General features: G+C 41.2%; 1 protein-coding gene across 1 annotated transcript; it reads left to right on the top strand.

Moving 5' to 3' along the window:
• The first annotated feature begins 2626 nt into the window (after positions 1-2626).
• Positions 2627-16657, top strand: dhcr7 (7-dehydrocholesterol reductase). Its single transcript, XM_053512542.1, has 8 exons — positions 2627-2680; positions 4260-4372; positions 4629-4851; positions 6996-7086; positions 7939-8152; positions 8231-8435; positions 13801-13932; positions 15744-16657. The coding sequence occupies exons 2-8, from the start codon at positions 4266-4268 to the stop codon at positions 16206-16208; spliced, it is 1437 nt and encodes a 478-aa protein (XP_053368517.1). The 5' UTR covers positions 2627-2680; positions 4260-4265; the 3' UTR covers positions 16209-16657.
• The last annotated feature ends 261 nt before the right edge of the window (positions 16658-16918 follow it).

Below are 16918 nucleotides of genomic sequence, written 5' to 3'. Positions count from 1 at the left end.
AGCTCGTAGCTTCAGGACTATACAGTATAACAATTTCTAAATGTAGTTTCAAGTCTTTTAAGTAGTAAATAATAAAAACTATAGAACTTTTAATCCTCATGCCTCTTTAAAATATTTCAAATCAAAAAATTGTCAACAATTGGCAACGATTTTCTAAAACTTTCTAACTGCCAAAAGACACATACAGCTATTTTTATTTTATGTCATTTTATTTTTTATTTAATTTGACAAAAAATATTGTAACAAAATTTCATTAAAGAAAATGTTGCTGTTTTGTTGATTTTTTTAAAGAAATAAATCTCTGCATTCTTTTTTACTAACATCTAATCTGATCTTGTAAACAAACTGAAATGCATATACTTGCAGAAGGAAAATGAATAATAAGTGAATTAAAGAAATAAATAGCTGGTAGCTTCAAGAAAAGTATATATCACATTTTATTCATGTAGTTTTGAGTCACATCTCATAACAAGTAGTTCAACCATAAACATAGTTTTTTCTGAATTTGATATTAATTAATTCTCATGCCTCTTTGGAATTTTTCAAACAATTGGCAACGGTTTTCTAATCTTTTAATTTCTAAGTCTTCTAATTTGCCAAAAGGCGCATACAGCTAATTAAAAAAAATAAATAGATATTGTACAAAATGCCTACAAAATGCTGCTAAGTAGATTTTGTTCATTAACATAAAGGATACGGAAATTAATCCATATAGTGTCCTGAAATAATATAAAATTTTATCATGTTTACAAACAAGAATACATACTGTACACTTGCAGAAGAAAAAAATAATAGAAAGAAATTAATGAATTAAATAGCTGATACCATCAAGTCTTATAAGTAGTTTTTATTTTTAACCAAAAATTCTGAATGTGATAATAATGTGGACTTTTAATCTACATGCCTTTGTGGATTTTTCAGGTCAAAAACAATTTGCCAAAATAAATGGCAACCATTAAGTCACTTTTTTCCATTTAGAGGTACATGAACTTTTATGCCAAAGCAGCGACAGTCATTTTCTTTCTATTTTCTCTAGTCTTTAGATAAAATCTAAATATTCTGATAGTTAGATATTTCTGATTGACATCTAAAAGTGGTCTTTTAATCTATTTGCTTCTATTGACTTTTTGACAGACGGCAGACAATGATGACAGACGAGGTTAGACAGGAGTCTCCATAGACTATGATGTTTGTAGCAAGAGCAGGGAACATGTGGAAGAAAATTTGGAGAGGTGGAGGTGGGTCTGCAAAGCAGAGGAATGAAGGTTAGCTGTAGTAAGATGGAATACATGTGTGTGAATGAGAGAAACCCAAGAGGAATGGTGAGGACACAGGGAGCAGAGGTAAAGAAGGTGCAGGACTTTAAGTACTTAGGGTCAACAGACCAGAGCAACGGTGAGTGTGGAAAGGAGGTGAAGAGGCGGGTACAGGCAGGTTGGAATGACTGGAGAAAAGTGTCAGGTGTGTTGTGCGATAAAAGAGTATCAGCAAAAATGAAAGGAAAGGTGTACAGGACAGTGGTGAGACCAGCGATGCTCTACGGCTTAGAGACAGTGGCGCTGAAGAAAAGACAGGAGGCAGAGTTGGAGGTAGCAGAGCTGAAGATGTTGAGGTTCTCTTTGGGAGTGACAAGGATGGATAGGATCAAGAATGAGTTCATCAGAGGGACAACCCATGTTAGATGTTTTGGAGATAAAGTCAGAGAGGCCAGATTGAGGTGGTTTGGACATGTTCAGAGGAAAGATTGTGAATATATCGGTAGAAGGATGCTGAGGTTGGAACTGCCAGGCAGGAGGTCTAGAGGAAGACCAAAGAGGAGATTTATGGATGCAGTGAGAGAGAACATGAAGTTAGTTGGTGTAAGAGAAGAGGATGCAGAGGATAGGGTTAGATGGAGGCAGATGATTCACTGTGGCGACCCCTGAAAGGGAACAGCCGAAAGACAAAGAAGAAGCTTCTATGGACTTTTTAAAGATTAAACTTAAGTTTAGATATTTATATTAAATATCCAGTAACAAGCTAGTGTGGTTTTATATGTTAATACTGTACATCTAAGAATGTTACCAAAAGTGAATTTAAGTACTTAAGAACAAAAACAGTACTCAAATTTTTTATAACGAGCTGAATTGTGTCATAGGCTTTCCAAAACATTTTATTTACTTATACTAAACCAAGGACTATCATTTTTTTTTCTATTATAAACTCTAAGTGCATGTTTGTCTAACTTATTTTATAATGCTTTTTTCCCTAGAACATTATATGATGATCTAGTAAGTGCATCATTTGTTTTAAATATGTACTTAAAACATATATCCACATATCTGTAATTAGGTAAGTTTACTTATATTTAATTCATCGTACCCTGTTTGTATTTCTTCTGAACATCATTATTATGTACAATCAAATACGCTGCGTAAATGTAGCGCCGCTCTGACGCTCTAAACACAGGCACTGCGCCGCACGGGCTCTAGTCTCATCAGGCGCTTATGGCGTCAGGACCGCGCTGTCCAATCACAGAACTGGATAGCTTATTTGCTTCATTCTGATTGGACATACGAAAGGTGAGGGCGGAGCTGTAATGCTGCACATGTCCCGTCCCACTTTTCAGTGCATTTCATCAACATCTGGCAGATTATCGTTTAAAGGTAGGCCTGTGTTCTGCTTCGTGCTCTACAGATAAGTGAGTAAAACCATTTTTATAACTGTATTATCGTATTGGTGTTGGGGTCCTTCGAAATAAAATGCATATAGATTTTTTTGTTTCTATTATAAAAATAGAATAGAATAATGAATTTTCTATTATTGTATAATAATTGGTGCATTGGTGTTTAATAGGTGTGTTACAGATGTTTCTGCATAAGATGCATAAGTCAAAATGGGGTTAAAAGGCTGAATAATTAAAGCAGCATTATTAAACAGTTAAATCTTGTGATATAGTTGTATTCTTGCAATAAACAACAAAATGTGCATGTTTATAGCAATCATGCATTTGTTCATTATTAATTAATTAATTGATTGATTGATTCATTCATTCATTCATTCATTAATCTTCAGTAGTCACTTCATGCTGGTCAGAGACTTAGTAACTCCAGAGTCTATCCCAGGATGTTTCAGTGTAATCTAATGCATGCAGAAGTGTGACATCTCAAGTCAGTTTCTAGTATGACATTATCCTGTTAAAAGGTGTCCAGGTGTATTATTTGACTTAAACCGGTTTATTAAACTGACAAACAAACCAAAAAAGGTAGAACTGGAATTTCATTCTTGACCAGGCAGGAGCTGGTCGATCAGTGACCAGAGTTCAGAGGCACTTGGCAGCTGCAGATATCAGAAAAATAGGCAAGGGGAAGAACTGTAAAGACAAGGCAGGGCAAAGTAACATTTCACACAATGAAAACTACTTGGTGTGTGAGGACAAGATGAGTTTATATAACTTGACAGTCGGCGAGGTATGATTGGAAACACATTTCTGTTAGAAGTTAGTTGAGCCGCTTCAAGGAAGCTGCGGGATCGAGGCAGCTGTAGCCCTGTGTGTAAGTCTCGCATACTGCATACTGCATACTGCATACTGGGCACTGTAATTGTTAGCTGCTTTTGCAATCTCTCCTGAGACACTTTCCAAATTGATGACTAAATGTATTCTAACAAAATAAATAAATAAATCATCAGCTGATCGGTTTAGTTTTTTACTTTGTTATACAATAGAATGAAATCACAGTTTATGATGAGAGAGTGATGGCTAAGGAGTTAGCAGCTCTGAGTTGCTGGTCAATGTGTGGGGGTTCCTGCCAAAAATCAATGCATTTTATCATATAAAAAAACCAAACATTTCTGACATGACATGCACCTTCAAAAGTACAGTACCCCTGCATTACATTTTTAAAGGGTGGAACTAGTCTTTAACATTCTCTTTGGCCAAGTTCTTTATTACAGATGTTAGTGCATATTATATAACATGTTATCGTTAAGTCCTAAGTCCTTTTAGCACCCTTGACCTTGGTTTCTGGGTGTGGTATAGAATAGAGGTTACCTCTTTACAGATTAAAGATGATCCAGTCCTGACGTCGTTACAGTCCTCAGTGATGATATGCATCAAGCCACAGGTTCCCGCTAGATTTAAGTGTTTTCAGATTTAAAAAATGCTGTCAAATCCAATCTCATAATGCTCCAGCATTTCAGTAGAGTATCAGTGCTTGATGTCAGATCAGTATCACTAACATGTCCTGTGTTATGTGTGTTTGTCACTTTTTCTTTGTTAGAAGTCCATGGGAACTTCAGAGGGTGTCCGAAAGCGCCATAAGCCTCGGCCCGGTGGCACCAATGTGGGGAAGAAGGAGAAGAAAGCAGAGGCGGGCCAATGGGGGAGAGCATGGTAAGTTCATTCAAGGTGGTATAAAAATGGACATAAAGAGAATGGTAAGAACATTACATTTACTAAATTTCTTTCCTAAACATCAGACCTAGTTTATGTGTCAATTGAGGGGAATATAAATGCTTGACAGTAGGTACTACATAATTAATGATGATTATATATTAATATGCTTAAAGATAAATAATTCATTCAATAATGCCACTTTAAACAAGTGCTGGATCCGTTCTCTAACTTTCTTCCTCCATTTCTTCACCAGGGAGGTGGACTGGTTCTCGTTGACTGGTGTGATTCTGCTGCTCTGCTTCACCCCGTTTATCGTCTTCTTCTTCATTATGGCGTGCGATCAGTACCAGTGCTCCGTCAGCTTAGTTTTGCTGGACATTTACAACGGAGACGCAAGTCCACTGAGCATCTTGAAGAAAGCGCCCTCTGTCACCTGGACCGCCAGCAAAATCTACGCTGCCTGGGTCACCTTCCAGGTAAAAATTTTCACATGGCAACAATAAAAATAACAATATAATATTGTGTTGATATTTTTAACCTCTATAAACTCCTAAGAAGCAATGAATGAGTTTGAACTTGGATTATTCCTGCAACTGCGTACCTTTTTGATACGTTTGACAGTAGTTGCAGAATTACGTGTTTTTATTTCATTAAATTCTTTATTAAAAGGTTGAAAGGTGGGGGTCCAGTTCTGTCCTGTTGCTTTGGGTCATCTATAATCTGTATAGATTGTGTAGAAGCACAGCCCTATTCACAGCCAGTTCAAAGAAACACACTCACTGTTCAGTTGAAACACTTTTTTTTTTTTTAATTTAAATTCAAATCTTTACATTTACAGTCATTAATACACAACCTGTGCACCTAACAGCGTTGTTAGCTCAAAAGTAGTTGTTGGTATTTCAGCTGCTGTTCAGCTGTTGGTCATCTGGTCTACATATACAAGCTGGGCACAGGTTTGATACCGGATGCCCTTCCTGACCCTCCCATTTTATCTTGGGACCCGCACTGCATTCAGTGGCTGGGGTCTGGGTACTGGCTGGGAATCGAATCAGGGCCCTTCGCATGGCAGGCGAAACACCTACGACTGAGCCGCCAGTGCCCTCATTATTAGCTCTAGTAACATGGAAAAATATCTCTGCACATGTGAGTTGTGTAAAACTAGCGTTAGTACCCGTCGCTGAAGGAAAAAGAGTTTGTTTAATGTAATCAGTGATATTATTATTTCGGTTTGAAGCCTACCTACTGTACATGTTTACGCTAAGTTGTATTTCTTTCGTCGTCAGTCAAATAAACTTCTTGTTCGGTAATCGGAAAGTGAATCACAGATGAGATAACCAAAAAGTAGATGAAAATAAAAAATTACGTTCTTAGTGGTTAAAATATTAAGTAATCCCAGTAAAAATATTCATTTTAGCTTTTCAAGCATGGTAAGTTGGTGCAGGTGTTTGTTTACATTGAGCAAGAACATTATTTGCAGCTTATTGTAAAATATATTATTCAATCGCTTTTACTTAACATCTTGATTTCAATTATGGTGCAGATTGAACTTCAGGCAGATATCTAAGTACTGCAAAAGTTTCATTAAATTCTGTCCAGCCAGTTTTGCGGGATGCTGTAACAAAGTCTGTCTGGACTTACATACAGACGGACAGATATTTTTCTGGGACTGGTTTTGCGTTCTACAATGTATGAAACGTAAAGATATCATCGAGAAGGCGGATTCTGATCAATGTACATACAAAACGTTTCTTTTATTTATATAGTTATAACGTCTCGGGTACAAAAAAACTGAACATGAAACATTTGAGATGCTGGCATTATTTCTCCTTTCTGAAAAACAATCTGTCTGTGTTGGATCATTAGTAGCCGTCATTCCAACAACATTTCCTTTCTATCAGCGCATATCAGTTGGCAAAGATGGTCTACCAGTCTGACCAGTTTGGGTCTGTTTTTGCAGATAGTACCTGCCTGAGCTGGATTTTTTAGCATTCATAAATGAACTATTTATTAGCACAGATAACTGAAAAGTCTTGCATTGTCATGAAGCTTTGGCTCGAATTTCTTGGAGCTGTGCTCTTTGGAAATAGATATTTGTGATTTAAAGTCTAAGACCTAGAACAAGGTATGGGTCATGGTGCCTGTTACAAACACTATTGCAGAATTTTTAAGCTAGGAGTTAGACAAGAAAGCATCATACTTATTCCTTTAATGGTAAACCTTACAGAATATTGCTCATAACTAACTGTACCTTGTTTTTTGTCAAATTGAATTAAATAAGCATTAAATTATATGCTTTGATCATTTTAAAACCGGGTAAACTGTTCAAAGAAGAAATATAAGTAGGTCTGTAACAGAAACAAAAGGAGGAATTAGAGCAGGTGAATGGGGTCATAACCCTAACCCTGGATAGCGTGTTGCTAGGTTGTTTTTAAGGTTAAATATCATGAAAATGTCACCGTTTATCTGAGAGATATCATTCTGCAGAATGGAAACAGCGATACGCCACTGAAATTTCTGAAACCTCTCATTAGTGTCTCATTACAGCTTTTTCTAAGTGTAGGGGAAAATGATATTCAGGAAATAATCCCTTTAATAATCACACCTGCATTTTCTCCACTAGGTGGTGCTGTATATGTGCATCCCAGATATTACTCATAAGTTCTTGCCAGGTTACGTTGGAGGGGTGCAGGAAGGAGCTCGAACACCAGCAGGTAAAGAGTTCTACAGCTTCGGTGTCGACCCTCTTTACTGATTTTAGATGTTGTAGGTTTTGCATTTAAACTATAGTAATATCTGACATTTTGAGTTAAGAGCATGTAACAATGCCCGTTATTACTGTTAGGAATAAAATACGATATGGTCAGTCTGATAGGCTATTATAATTTATAAATATTTAAAAAGTTTAAAACTCAGAAGAAACAAATGAAGAAAACAGGAACAGGATTTTTAAAAAGAGCAGAACAGACAAAAAACAATAATTTTCCAGTATTAGCAAGTCCCAAAGTGTCTTATTATTTATCCAACAGCAGTTTGGCAAAAAATGTGATGGCTATTTTCTAAAGAACAACACTGCATTCTTTTTACACAGTCATAGTTATGTTTAAAGTTGTAAAACACCTGCAAAACAACATAGTCCTCGTTATCGTCAGAGGTAAAAGGTAACTAAGTACATTTACTTTCACAGTCTTCACCTATGTGTATTTTACTTGAGTAGTTTTATAAAGTAGTGGTTAGCGTAATTGCATGTTTTGCCTTCCCTTCTTGAAACACTAAGTCATGTAGTAGGTGTTTGAAATCAGAAGTGGAGATGGTTTCAGACAACGACAAAAGCAGCACAGTTAACAGTTTGAGAGCGAGAGAGCTTTACTATGACTTAAAGGCTGCAATAAGCTTATACAAGCTTAGTAGATCAGCTACTGAAGTAAATTTACATACGTTTGTGCTTTCTCAAGGAGAAAAAGTACTTTTACTGCTACTTGAGTACTTCTGCTTTTATGTGAGTTAGAATGGAGAATGTCACCTCACTATGGTACTTTAAACACATCCCGTTTTCCTTCTTTCAGGCCTGATTAATAAGTATCAGATCAACGGGTTGCAGTGCTGGATTATAACGCACGTTTTATGGGCGGCCAATGCGTATCACTTCCACTGGTTCTCTCCCACGATCATCTTTGACAACTGGATCCCGTTGCTGTGGTGCACCAATATCCTGGGCTACACCGTCTCCATGTTCGCTTTTATCAAAGCCTACTTGTTCCCCACCAATCCAGAAGACTGGTAAGTACATATATTAGTTATTTGCATTTCATTCCATACCATACCGTGATATCACCTGACTGTTTCGTTGTCGTGCAGCAAATTCACAGGAAACTTTTTTTACAACTTCATGATGGGCATTGAGTTTAATCCGCGCATCGGGAAATGGTTTGACTTCAAACTCTTCTTTAATGGTCGGCCCGGGATTGTCGCCTGGACTTTGATTAACCTGTCCTACGCTGCCAAACAACAGGAGCTCTATGGACATGTGACTAACTCCATGATTCTGGTCAACGTGCTGCAGGTAAATGTTTTTACCACTAAGTGGCAGTATTGAATTTTTATCAACTCACTTTGAGTTGAGATATAATCAAACTCACTTGTAATGCAGATCTAAGGACAGTTGTTGAGCTGTCATTAAAATATATTTCATGGTTAATTGCACTTTTCCAAAGTTATGCAGTGTTTATATAGAACATTTATGTGGCCCATGGGCCTATGTTTTTAATTTCCTAAACTCAAATCATCGTAATATGTATATATACACAGGTGAAACTCGAAAAATTTGAATATCGTGCAAAAGTTTATTTAATGTAATGCAACTTAAAAGGTTGGACTTATATATGAGATAGACACATTACATGCAAAGCAAAATAGTTCAAGCTGTGATTTGTCAAAATTGAGATGATGGCTTACAGCTCATGAAAACCCCAAATCGACAATCTCAAAAAATTAGAATATTACATGCAATCAATAAAACAAGGATTGTACATAAAACATATCGGACCTCTAAAAATATAAGTATGCATATGTACTCAGTACTTGGTTTGGGCCCTCTTGCAGCAGTTACTGCCTCAATGCGGCATGGCATGAAAGCTATCAGCCTGTGGCACTGCTGAGGTGTTATGGAATGCCATTTTTCATTCAGGATAACGTCTCGGGTTACTTTGCTGTAACCCTGTTCCCTGAAAAAGCGGGAACGAGATGCTGCGCGAAAGCGCTATGGGAAACGATTCCTCGTGACCGGTTGTGAAGCACGTGTGTGTCAAACACGCCAAATATTTTGGCATCTATAACCTCAGGCAGGTGACGTCAACCGATGAGGTGCACCTGGAGGTTATAAATAGGCATGAACCGGAAACACCCTCAGGTCAATTTTGTCTGAAGGATGTCCAGTCACGCATGCAGTGCGGCATTGTAGCGCAGCATCTCGTTCCCGCTTTTTCAGGGAACAGGGTTACAGCAAAGTAACCCGAGACGTTCCCTTTCAAAAGCTACACTCGATGCTGCGCGAAAGCGCTATGGGAACGAGAATACCCACTCCGCCGCACTGCAAGTGTCTGGACCCCCAGGGTTGTGTCGTGTGCGCACAGTACCCCCAAGGAGTCCTAGACCCCGTAAGCATGGCATCAAACCATGACGCCTGACCGATGTCTTGCGGAAAGGCAGCCTGCCGCATGCCATCTTTGGAAGCCCCTCTTGCCGGAGCAATAGACAAAGGCAAGCTTCCTGGTCGAACGGCCCTAATCACTAGAGGCGAAGTATGCCACGCGCCTCATAGGCTAGAGCACTAGCATCTTTAACCCAACTTGTCTAATGGCGGCGGCCCTTGGGCCGCGGCCCCACGACATATGAGACCCTGCTCTAATTTACGGCCCCGGCTTAATGCAGAGGTGCGCTGTAAATTGAAGAGCATGATCTGGACACAGCGAATGAAGACTTACTGCTCCGGAGCTAACGGCGGAGGGCCGAAGGCTTCAACTGTGGGAGATAGTTGGGTAAAAATGCAGAACGGCTTTTTTTTTTTTTTTTTTTTGCAGAAACTTCCAGCACTGTAACAGTTTGGCAGTGTACTGGGTCTACATGTTTTATGTCCTGGAATGTAAAAGATCCTGAAGGACAGAATTTGTCCTGTCCTCCTAGGCTAGGGCACTAGCATTTCCAACCCAACTCGTCTAATGGCGGCTGCCCTTCGGCCGCGCCCCCAAGACGTATGAAACCCTGCTCTAATTTACGGCCCTGGCTTAATGCAGAGGTGCGCTGTAAATTGAAGAGCATGAGCTGAACACAGCGACTGAAGTCTTAACTGCTCCGGAGCTAGCGGCGGAGGACAGAAGGCTTCGACTGTGGAAGATAGTTGGGCTGGAGTGTAAAAGGTCCCGAGGGACAGAATTTGTCCTGTACTCCTAGGCTAGAGTGCTAGCATCTTTAACCCAACTCGTCTAATGGCGGCTGCCCTCCGGCTGCGGCCCCAAGACATATGAAATCTGCTCTGATTTACGCCACTGGCTAGTGCGGTGGTGTACTAGACGCAGTTAATGAAGTCTTACTGCCCCGTAGCTGTAACGGCGGAGAACAGAAGCTTCGAAGACAACTGCAGAAGATAGCTGGGTGAGGATGCAGAATAGCTCTAGCTAGCCAATGGCAAAGCCTAAGCACAGTAAGAAGGCTGATGAGGCCCGTGAATAAGCCTGCAACTAAGGGGTGCTTTCCACCAGCCCCATCAGTCAGGACGTAGGCGAGGAGCGGCTACGTATGTTCTGAGTGCACTAGGGCAAAAGCCTGAGGTCAATTTTCTTGCAGAAGCTCCAGCACTGAAGCAGTTCGGCAGTGAACTGGGTCTGCATGTTTTGCCATGTCCTAGTGTAGTTTTCCAAGCTAGGACATGTTAACCTCCTGACTGCTGGAGGGAATATTTCAGGGCCAGAAATAGAGTCATCGTTTCGGGGCAATTGATGTGCAACACGAAAATATGAACTCTCTAGATTCCTTGGGCTGGGCGGCCATCTAAGGCTGCACCCCGGCCCCTAAGGGAAAAACGTCTGCCGTTAGCAACTTGCGACAACAGGACGGACCCAGAGTGGGACCCAGGGTCAAGGACGAGGGTCTGAACCACATAAAAAGGGTACAAAGCTCCCGGCGCGTAACCCTTATTACCTCTGGGGATTGGCCCTTGGATGAAATCCCCAGGCACTAAGCCACCACAGAAGTGGTGAAAGTTACTTCCTGCTTAGCTTGAACTCCTTTAGAGTGTTCAGAATGGACTTGACGCGCGCAGGAGACAGCTGTGCCCGCAGTGCGGTCGGATCTCACATGACACTCAATGTATGCTTTGTGTAGGAAAGAGAACGCTTTCCATGGCGTTGAGACTCGATCCTAAAGAAAACGAGGTGAGCTACGATGACATGTTAATGCCAAGGCGCTAGCTCCATGAAGAGGGTACGAAGCTCTCGGCGCGTAACCCTTGTTGCCTCTCAGTTGCTGGAGGGAGTATTTCAGGGCCAGAAATAGAGTCATCGTTTCGGGGCAATTAGTGTGCCACACGAGAAGATGACCTCTCCAGCTCCCTTGGGCTGGGCGGCCATCTAAGGTCGCGCTCCGGCCCCTAAGGGAAAAACGTCTGCCGTTAGCAACTCGCGACGACAGCACGGACTTAGAGTGGGACCCAGAGTCAAGGACGAGGGTCTGAACCACATAGAAAGGGTACGAAGCTCCCGGCGCGTAACCCTTGTTGCCTCTGGGGATTGGCCCTTGGATGAAATCCCCCGGCACTGAGCCACCACTGAAACCACTCTGGGAGCGGTGACGTTACCACCTCGCCTAGCTTATACTCCTTTAGAGTATGCTTTAATGAGTTCGGCGCGCGCAGGAGACAGCTGTGCCCGCGTTGCGCTCGGATTCCACATGACACTCAACCTCATACCTCATGTAGGAAGGAGAACGCTTTATGGCGTTAGGGCTCCATCCTAAGAAGTGAGGTAAACTAGGGCGACGTATTGACGCCGACGGAGGGGTAGTGATGGTGGTGGCTGTTAGGTGTTCGGTTCCCTGAAACACGGCAGGAGGAACCCGAGCAACTAACACTTTGTCCTGAGGATACTGATTTTCCACAGTGCTTCGTGCTTAAGGAGACATAGCTGGCAGTAGGTTCCCCGCTGCCAGCCTCTCTAAAGGTGCACGAACTTTAACACCTCGGCTAGATGGGTGTGTCACTGGAGACCGCTGCTCTCCGAAACACCAATGGTGGCGGAGATTGAACCACGGCCTCCTAAGGATGCTGGTCCTCTTCATAGCTTCGTACCTAAAGAGACATAGCTGGCAGTAGGTTCCCCGCTGCCAGCCGCTCTAAAAGGTGCAGCTCTCAGTAGGTCAGTCTGGTCTGCCTGCAAAGCCATCGTGTGCAGGGCTGCACCAGGCTGACCCGCTGCCTGAAAAATCTTCTCCCACCAACGAAGATGTTAGTCTACACGCTTGGTAGGGAGTGTGGATTTTTCCCAAGAGGATGAGCTCCCAGGAGAGAGATAGCCCGTGAGCGTCTCTCTGATCTGGGACATCATCATAAAGGAAGAGCATGCTTTCATCCATGACATTGGAACAAACCAAATGTCAATAGCACAAAAACACAGGATAAATATGGCTTATTCCATGAAAGAGTTAACTCATGGAGGTCGCCAGGAGGGGAGGGGCCATCACTGAGGCCCCTCCTCCTCCGGCCACCCGACAGACACCTGTCGGCTGACCGTGAGCGTTTGGGGGATTTATTTAATTTATTTATTTTTATTTTTACCGCGAATCGAGGTGTACGCGTCGGACCGCGCGTTACCACCTCTAACACAAACTAACACACCGGCTCATCACTAGAGGAGCGGTCTGGAGTGATAGTTTCCATCTCCGCAGGAGCGAGAGAGAAAGTTTTTCCCCCCTTCACCAGAAGCGCCGAAGCGCGCTGGAGAAGTGGAAGGTAAAAGACTCATAATCCGGCGAGAGAGCGAGAGAAAAGGAAAATCCTGTCTCGCGCACCTCGGCCAGATTGCACGCCAGAAATGCGCTGCGGGTCGCGGTTTCACTTTAAGACGGCGAACCCGAGCGCGCGGGACTTTAATAGGGAGAAAATCGCAATACTTACCTGCTCCCTGAAGCCCGAGATAGCGTGCTCCTCCCCCAAACACTCAGACAGAAACGCGAAGATCGCCCTCAGCGAGATATTCTTCTACACGGAGGGACGGACTCGTGTCTAACTCGGCCATCTTTCTGGTGAGTAGTAAGACACTTCTATTTTCGCTTTCTGTTAAAATGCTTGTACACACGCACACACACAACATGGATCCTGAAGAGAAAATGATCTGAGGGTGTTTCCGGTTCATGCCTATTTATAACCTCCAGGTGCACCTCATCGGTTGACGTCACCTGCCTGAGGTTATAGATGCCAAAATATTTGGCGTGTTTGACACACACGTGCTTCACAACCGGTCACGAGGAATCGTTTCCCATAGCGCTTTCGCGCAGCATCGAGTGTAGCTTTTGAAAGGGAACTTTTTTTACTTTTTTTTAATAAACTGCAATGCTTTGATCCATTTTGTACCTATGTGTAATTTGCATGCTAGGAATGTACCTTTAAGATAAATACTGATAAATAAACACATTTAAAAAAAAATTATTATTTATTCATTAAATAGATTTTTCTGTCCAGTCTGCTTGTGGCTTGTTATGCAAAGAAACTGAAACCACTGGACTATTCCTTTAATGTTGATTAGTGTTACTATATCACAGGCTGAATGATTGACTCTGATGACTCTTGAGAGGATCAGTTCTATCAAAAATCATTATCTAACATTTTTCCTGCTTCCTGTGCCTGTACTGTGTCTGATAGATCTCTCTTCTCCACTTAGGCCATCTATGTGTTAGATTTCTTCTGGAATGAAGCCTGGTATTTAAAAACAATTGACATCTGCCACGATCATTTCGGTTGGTACCTGGGCTGGGGTGACTGCGTCTGGCTGCCTTTCCTGTACACACTACAGGTATGTTCATAATACACACTACTTTATAAAGCTACAGGACATAATGTGCATTTGTGGTAAAAGTAACATGTCAAACCTTCGTCCTACAGCACAGTGCTTGAGTGCTCCGCCTGTAGGTTTATAGAGGCATGGCAGCAATTAACCACATTTAATATGAACATATATGATAAAAAGATTTTTCCCCATCTCTAAGTTACGGATTAGAGTTTTGCTTCCTTTGGGGGTGGGAATAATTTCTGGTCCAGAAAAAATATAACCAGAGGCCGGAAAACAAAGTGCTATTGTGCACATGAAATAGAAATAGAAATAGAAATCATATGGTTTTTATTATGTAAAAATCATATATATTCTATTGTATCCCACATATTATAGAAATTACAGTATATGATTTTTAATATGTGTAAATCATTTAAATGTATTAGTAACATAAACTTCTTTATGCTTGGTACAATTTTTGTAAATGATATGACCTGAGAGACCAAACAAAAGAATTTAATTTCTTTCTACAAAAAAAAATATCATTAAAAATATAAATAAAAAAGTAGCTTTAAAAAAAAATTTGTATATGACATACAGTACTTTGATACCTTTACTGTACATTTAGGAGAACAATAAATATTCAGTAAATAGTAAATATTTTTTACTTTTACTTTAAACGTTTTCTACGTTTTAAATGCCCAAGACACTTCCTGGAAAGGTCTTGCTGTGTAAGTAATAGCATTCAGTCTACCTAAAGATGTCTGAAACCTTGCTAGCTAGGTCTAATAAATTAAGTTTGTAACCTGATATAAACTTTCAGAACAACTGTAAAGTTGCTGCGCCATAAGTCGGAAGAAAATCTTGAATGCAGTTTTCTCCTTTTCTGCTTTTTTCATAGTATACATGCTATACATACAATATATATACAGTACAGTATCTCAAAAGTTTCAGCACATGAAGTGTTTTCCAAACCGCTGCACATTTCCACTTTTACTTGTTCAAAAAGGCAGCACAGTCGCTTGGTGGTTAGCACTGCCGCCTCGCACCTCCTGTGTCCGGGTTCGATTCCCAGCTGGGGTCTGTTTGCATGGTTTCCCTGTGCTTGGTGGGTTTTCTCTAAGTATTCCGATGTCCTCCCACAGATGGTCCCCCAGTCTACAGTAGATTTCCTTCCACTAATTGGCGTTCCCAAATTGCCCGTAGGGTGTGAATGTTGACCGTAGGTTCTACCACATTCATAAAAATGGAAATAAATATAATGGTCACCTTGGCATCCACGGTCCTGAGTTGGACTACAGAAGTTCCTAGTGGATGGACCTGTTAATGAACACCTGTCATGAGGCATGTCTCAAATAACATAGTTTATTCTTACTATTACTATAATTTTAATATCCTAATTATTACTAATAAGTCTCATCCATCCATTCATCCATCCAGGAACATCTGTAGTCCAACTAGGTTATGAAGGCCAGTGGTGACCATTGTATTTATTCCAATTTGTACGATCATGGTAGGACCTTTGGTCAACATTGACACACTATGGGCAATTTGGAAATGCCAATTAACCTAATCTGCATGTCTTTGGAATCTGAAAGAAAACTGGAGAAGCCGGGAGGAAACCCACCAAGCACGTTGGAGAACATGCAAACTTCATGCACACAGATGCGGGAATTGGGTGCAAATAGGACCTGAATTTGCAAGGCGACGGTGCTACCCACTAAGGCACTGTGCCACATGCACAGTGCTATTATGCATTTGAAAATTTGTCCAAATTATGCCACATATATTATACTGTATATCTCTCACCTTTCTTTTTCTTTGCTCTGTTTCAGGGCCTGTACCTGGTCTACAACCCAATCCAGCTCTCCACACCTTACGCCTTGGCTGTCCTTGCCCTCGGCCTGGTAGGCTACTACATCTTCCGCTCGGCCAACCATCAGAAGGACTTGTTCCGGCGCACGCAGGGTCAGTGCACCATCTGGGGCCGCAAGCCAACCTACATCGAGTGCTCGTACCGTTCAGCCGGCGGCGGCATTTATAAGAGCAAGCTGCTCACGTCAGGCTTCTGGGGCACTGCACGTCACTTTAACTACACAGGCGACCTCCTGGGCGCGCTGGCGTACTGCATGGCATGCAGCAACGGGCACCTGCTGCCCTATTTCTACATCGTCTACATGACAATCTTGCTGGTCCACCGCTGTATCCGTGACGAACATCGCTGCAGCAGCAAGTATGGCGAAGACTGGAAGCGCTACACAGCCGCTGTGCCTTACCGCCTACTGCCCGGGATCTTTTAGAAGACCAGGAAGTGCATTTCTTTTCTTTTGCTCAGTAGCAATCAGAATTATTTTAGCTTTTTACTAGTTTCAGTACAGATTAACTTGTCTACCTCATTTCATGTCATTTGGTTTGACCTGAAATTGAACGCAAGGAACTGTGATGAAAATTGACTCATGTTTGCAAATGTTTTCTGACCAATTTGTGAAGCAGGTGTGTGTGTGTTTCTCTATGTATTATCCAGTATAAAAGTAGGCTCTTCTATGTATTTTCAAAGTCACTGTCAATGTTTTATACAAAGGCTTTTGTAAGAATTATTGGTAGCTTCTACAAGAAATCCAAACAACTAAATCTAGCTCTGTCTCGGAGTTTATTTTATGAAAAGCTTTCCGCAATAACAGTTTGTCAGATTAAACTTATGTTCAGGCCAGCCATGTTCTGATCAGAACGAAGCTTAAACTGCTGATGAGTTTCTATGTTGCAGTTTTTTAAAATGTCCTACATATGCAAATGGAAAGGTGGTGATAAAATATACATCATTTCCATATTTTATTACATATTAATTTGACTAGTTTTTTTATTATTATTACTGAGGCCTTTTTGTTTCTCAGTAACTTGCCTATTGACTTTTTTTTTTTTTTTCGGAGACACAATTAACTAATTTTTTAACGGACATTCCACAAAATTAAATGTAACTACAAACAGATAAAAATGTTGATGATCCACGATT

This window comes from Clarias gariepinus, chromosome 15, assembly GCF_024256425.1.
Source record: "Clarias gariepinus isolate MV-2021 ecotype Netherlands chromosome 15, CGAR_prim_01v2, whole genome shotgun sequence".
Classification (NCBI taxonomy): domain Eukaryota; kingdom Metazoa; phylum Chordata; class Actinopteri; order Siluriformes; family Clariidae; genus Clarias; species Clarias gariepinus.
This window is presented reverse-complemented; position numbering and strand designations above follow the sequence as displayed.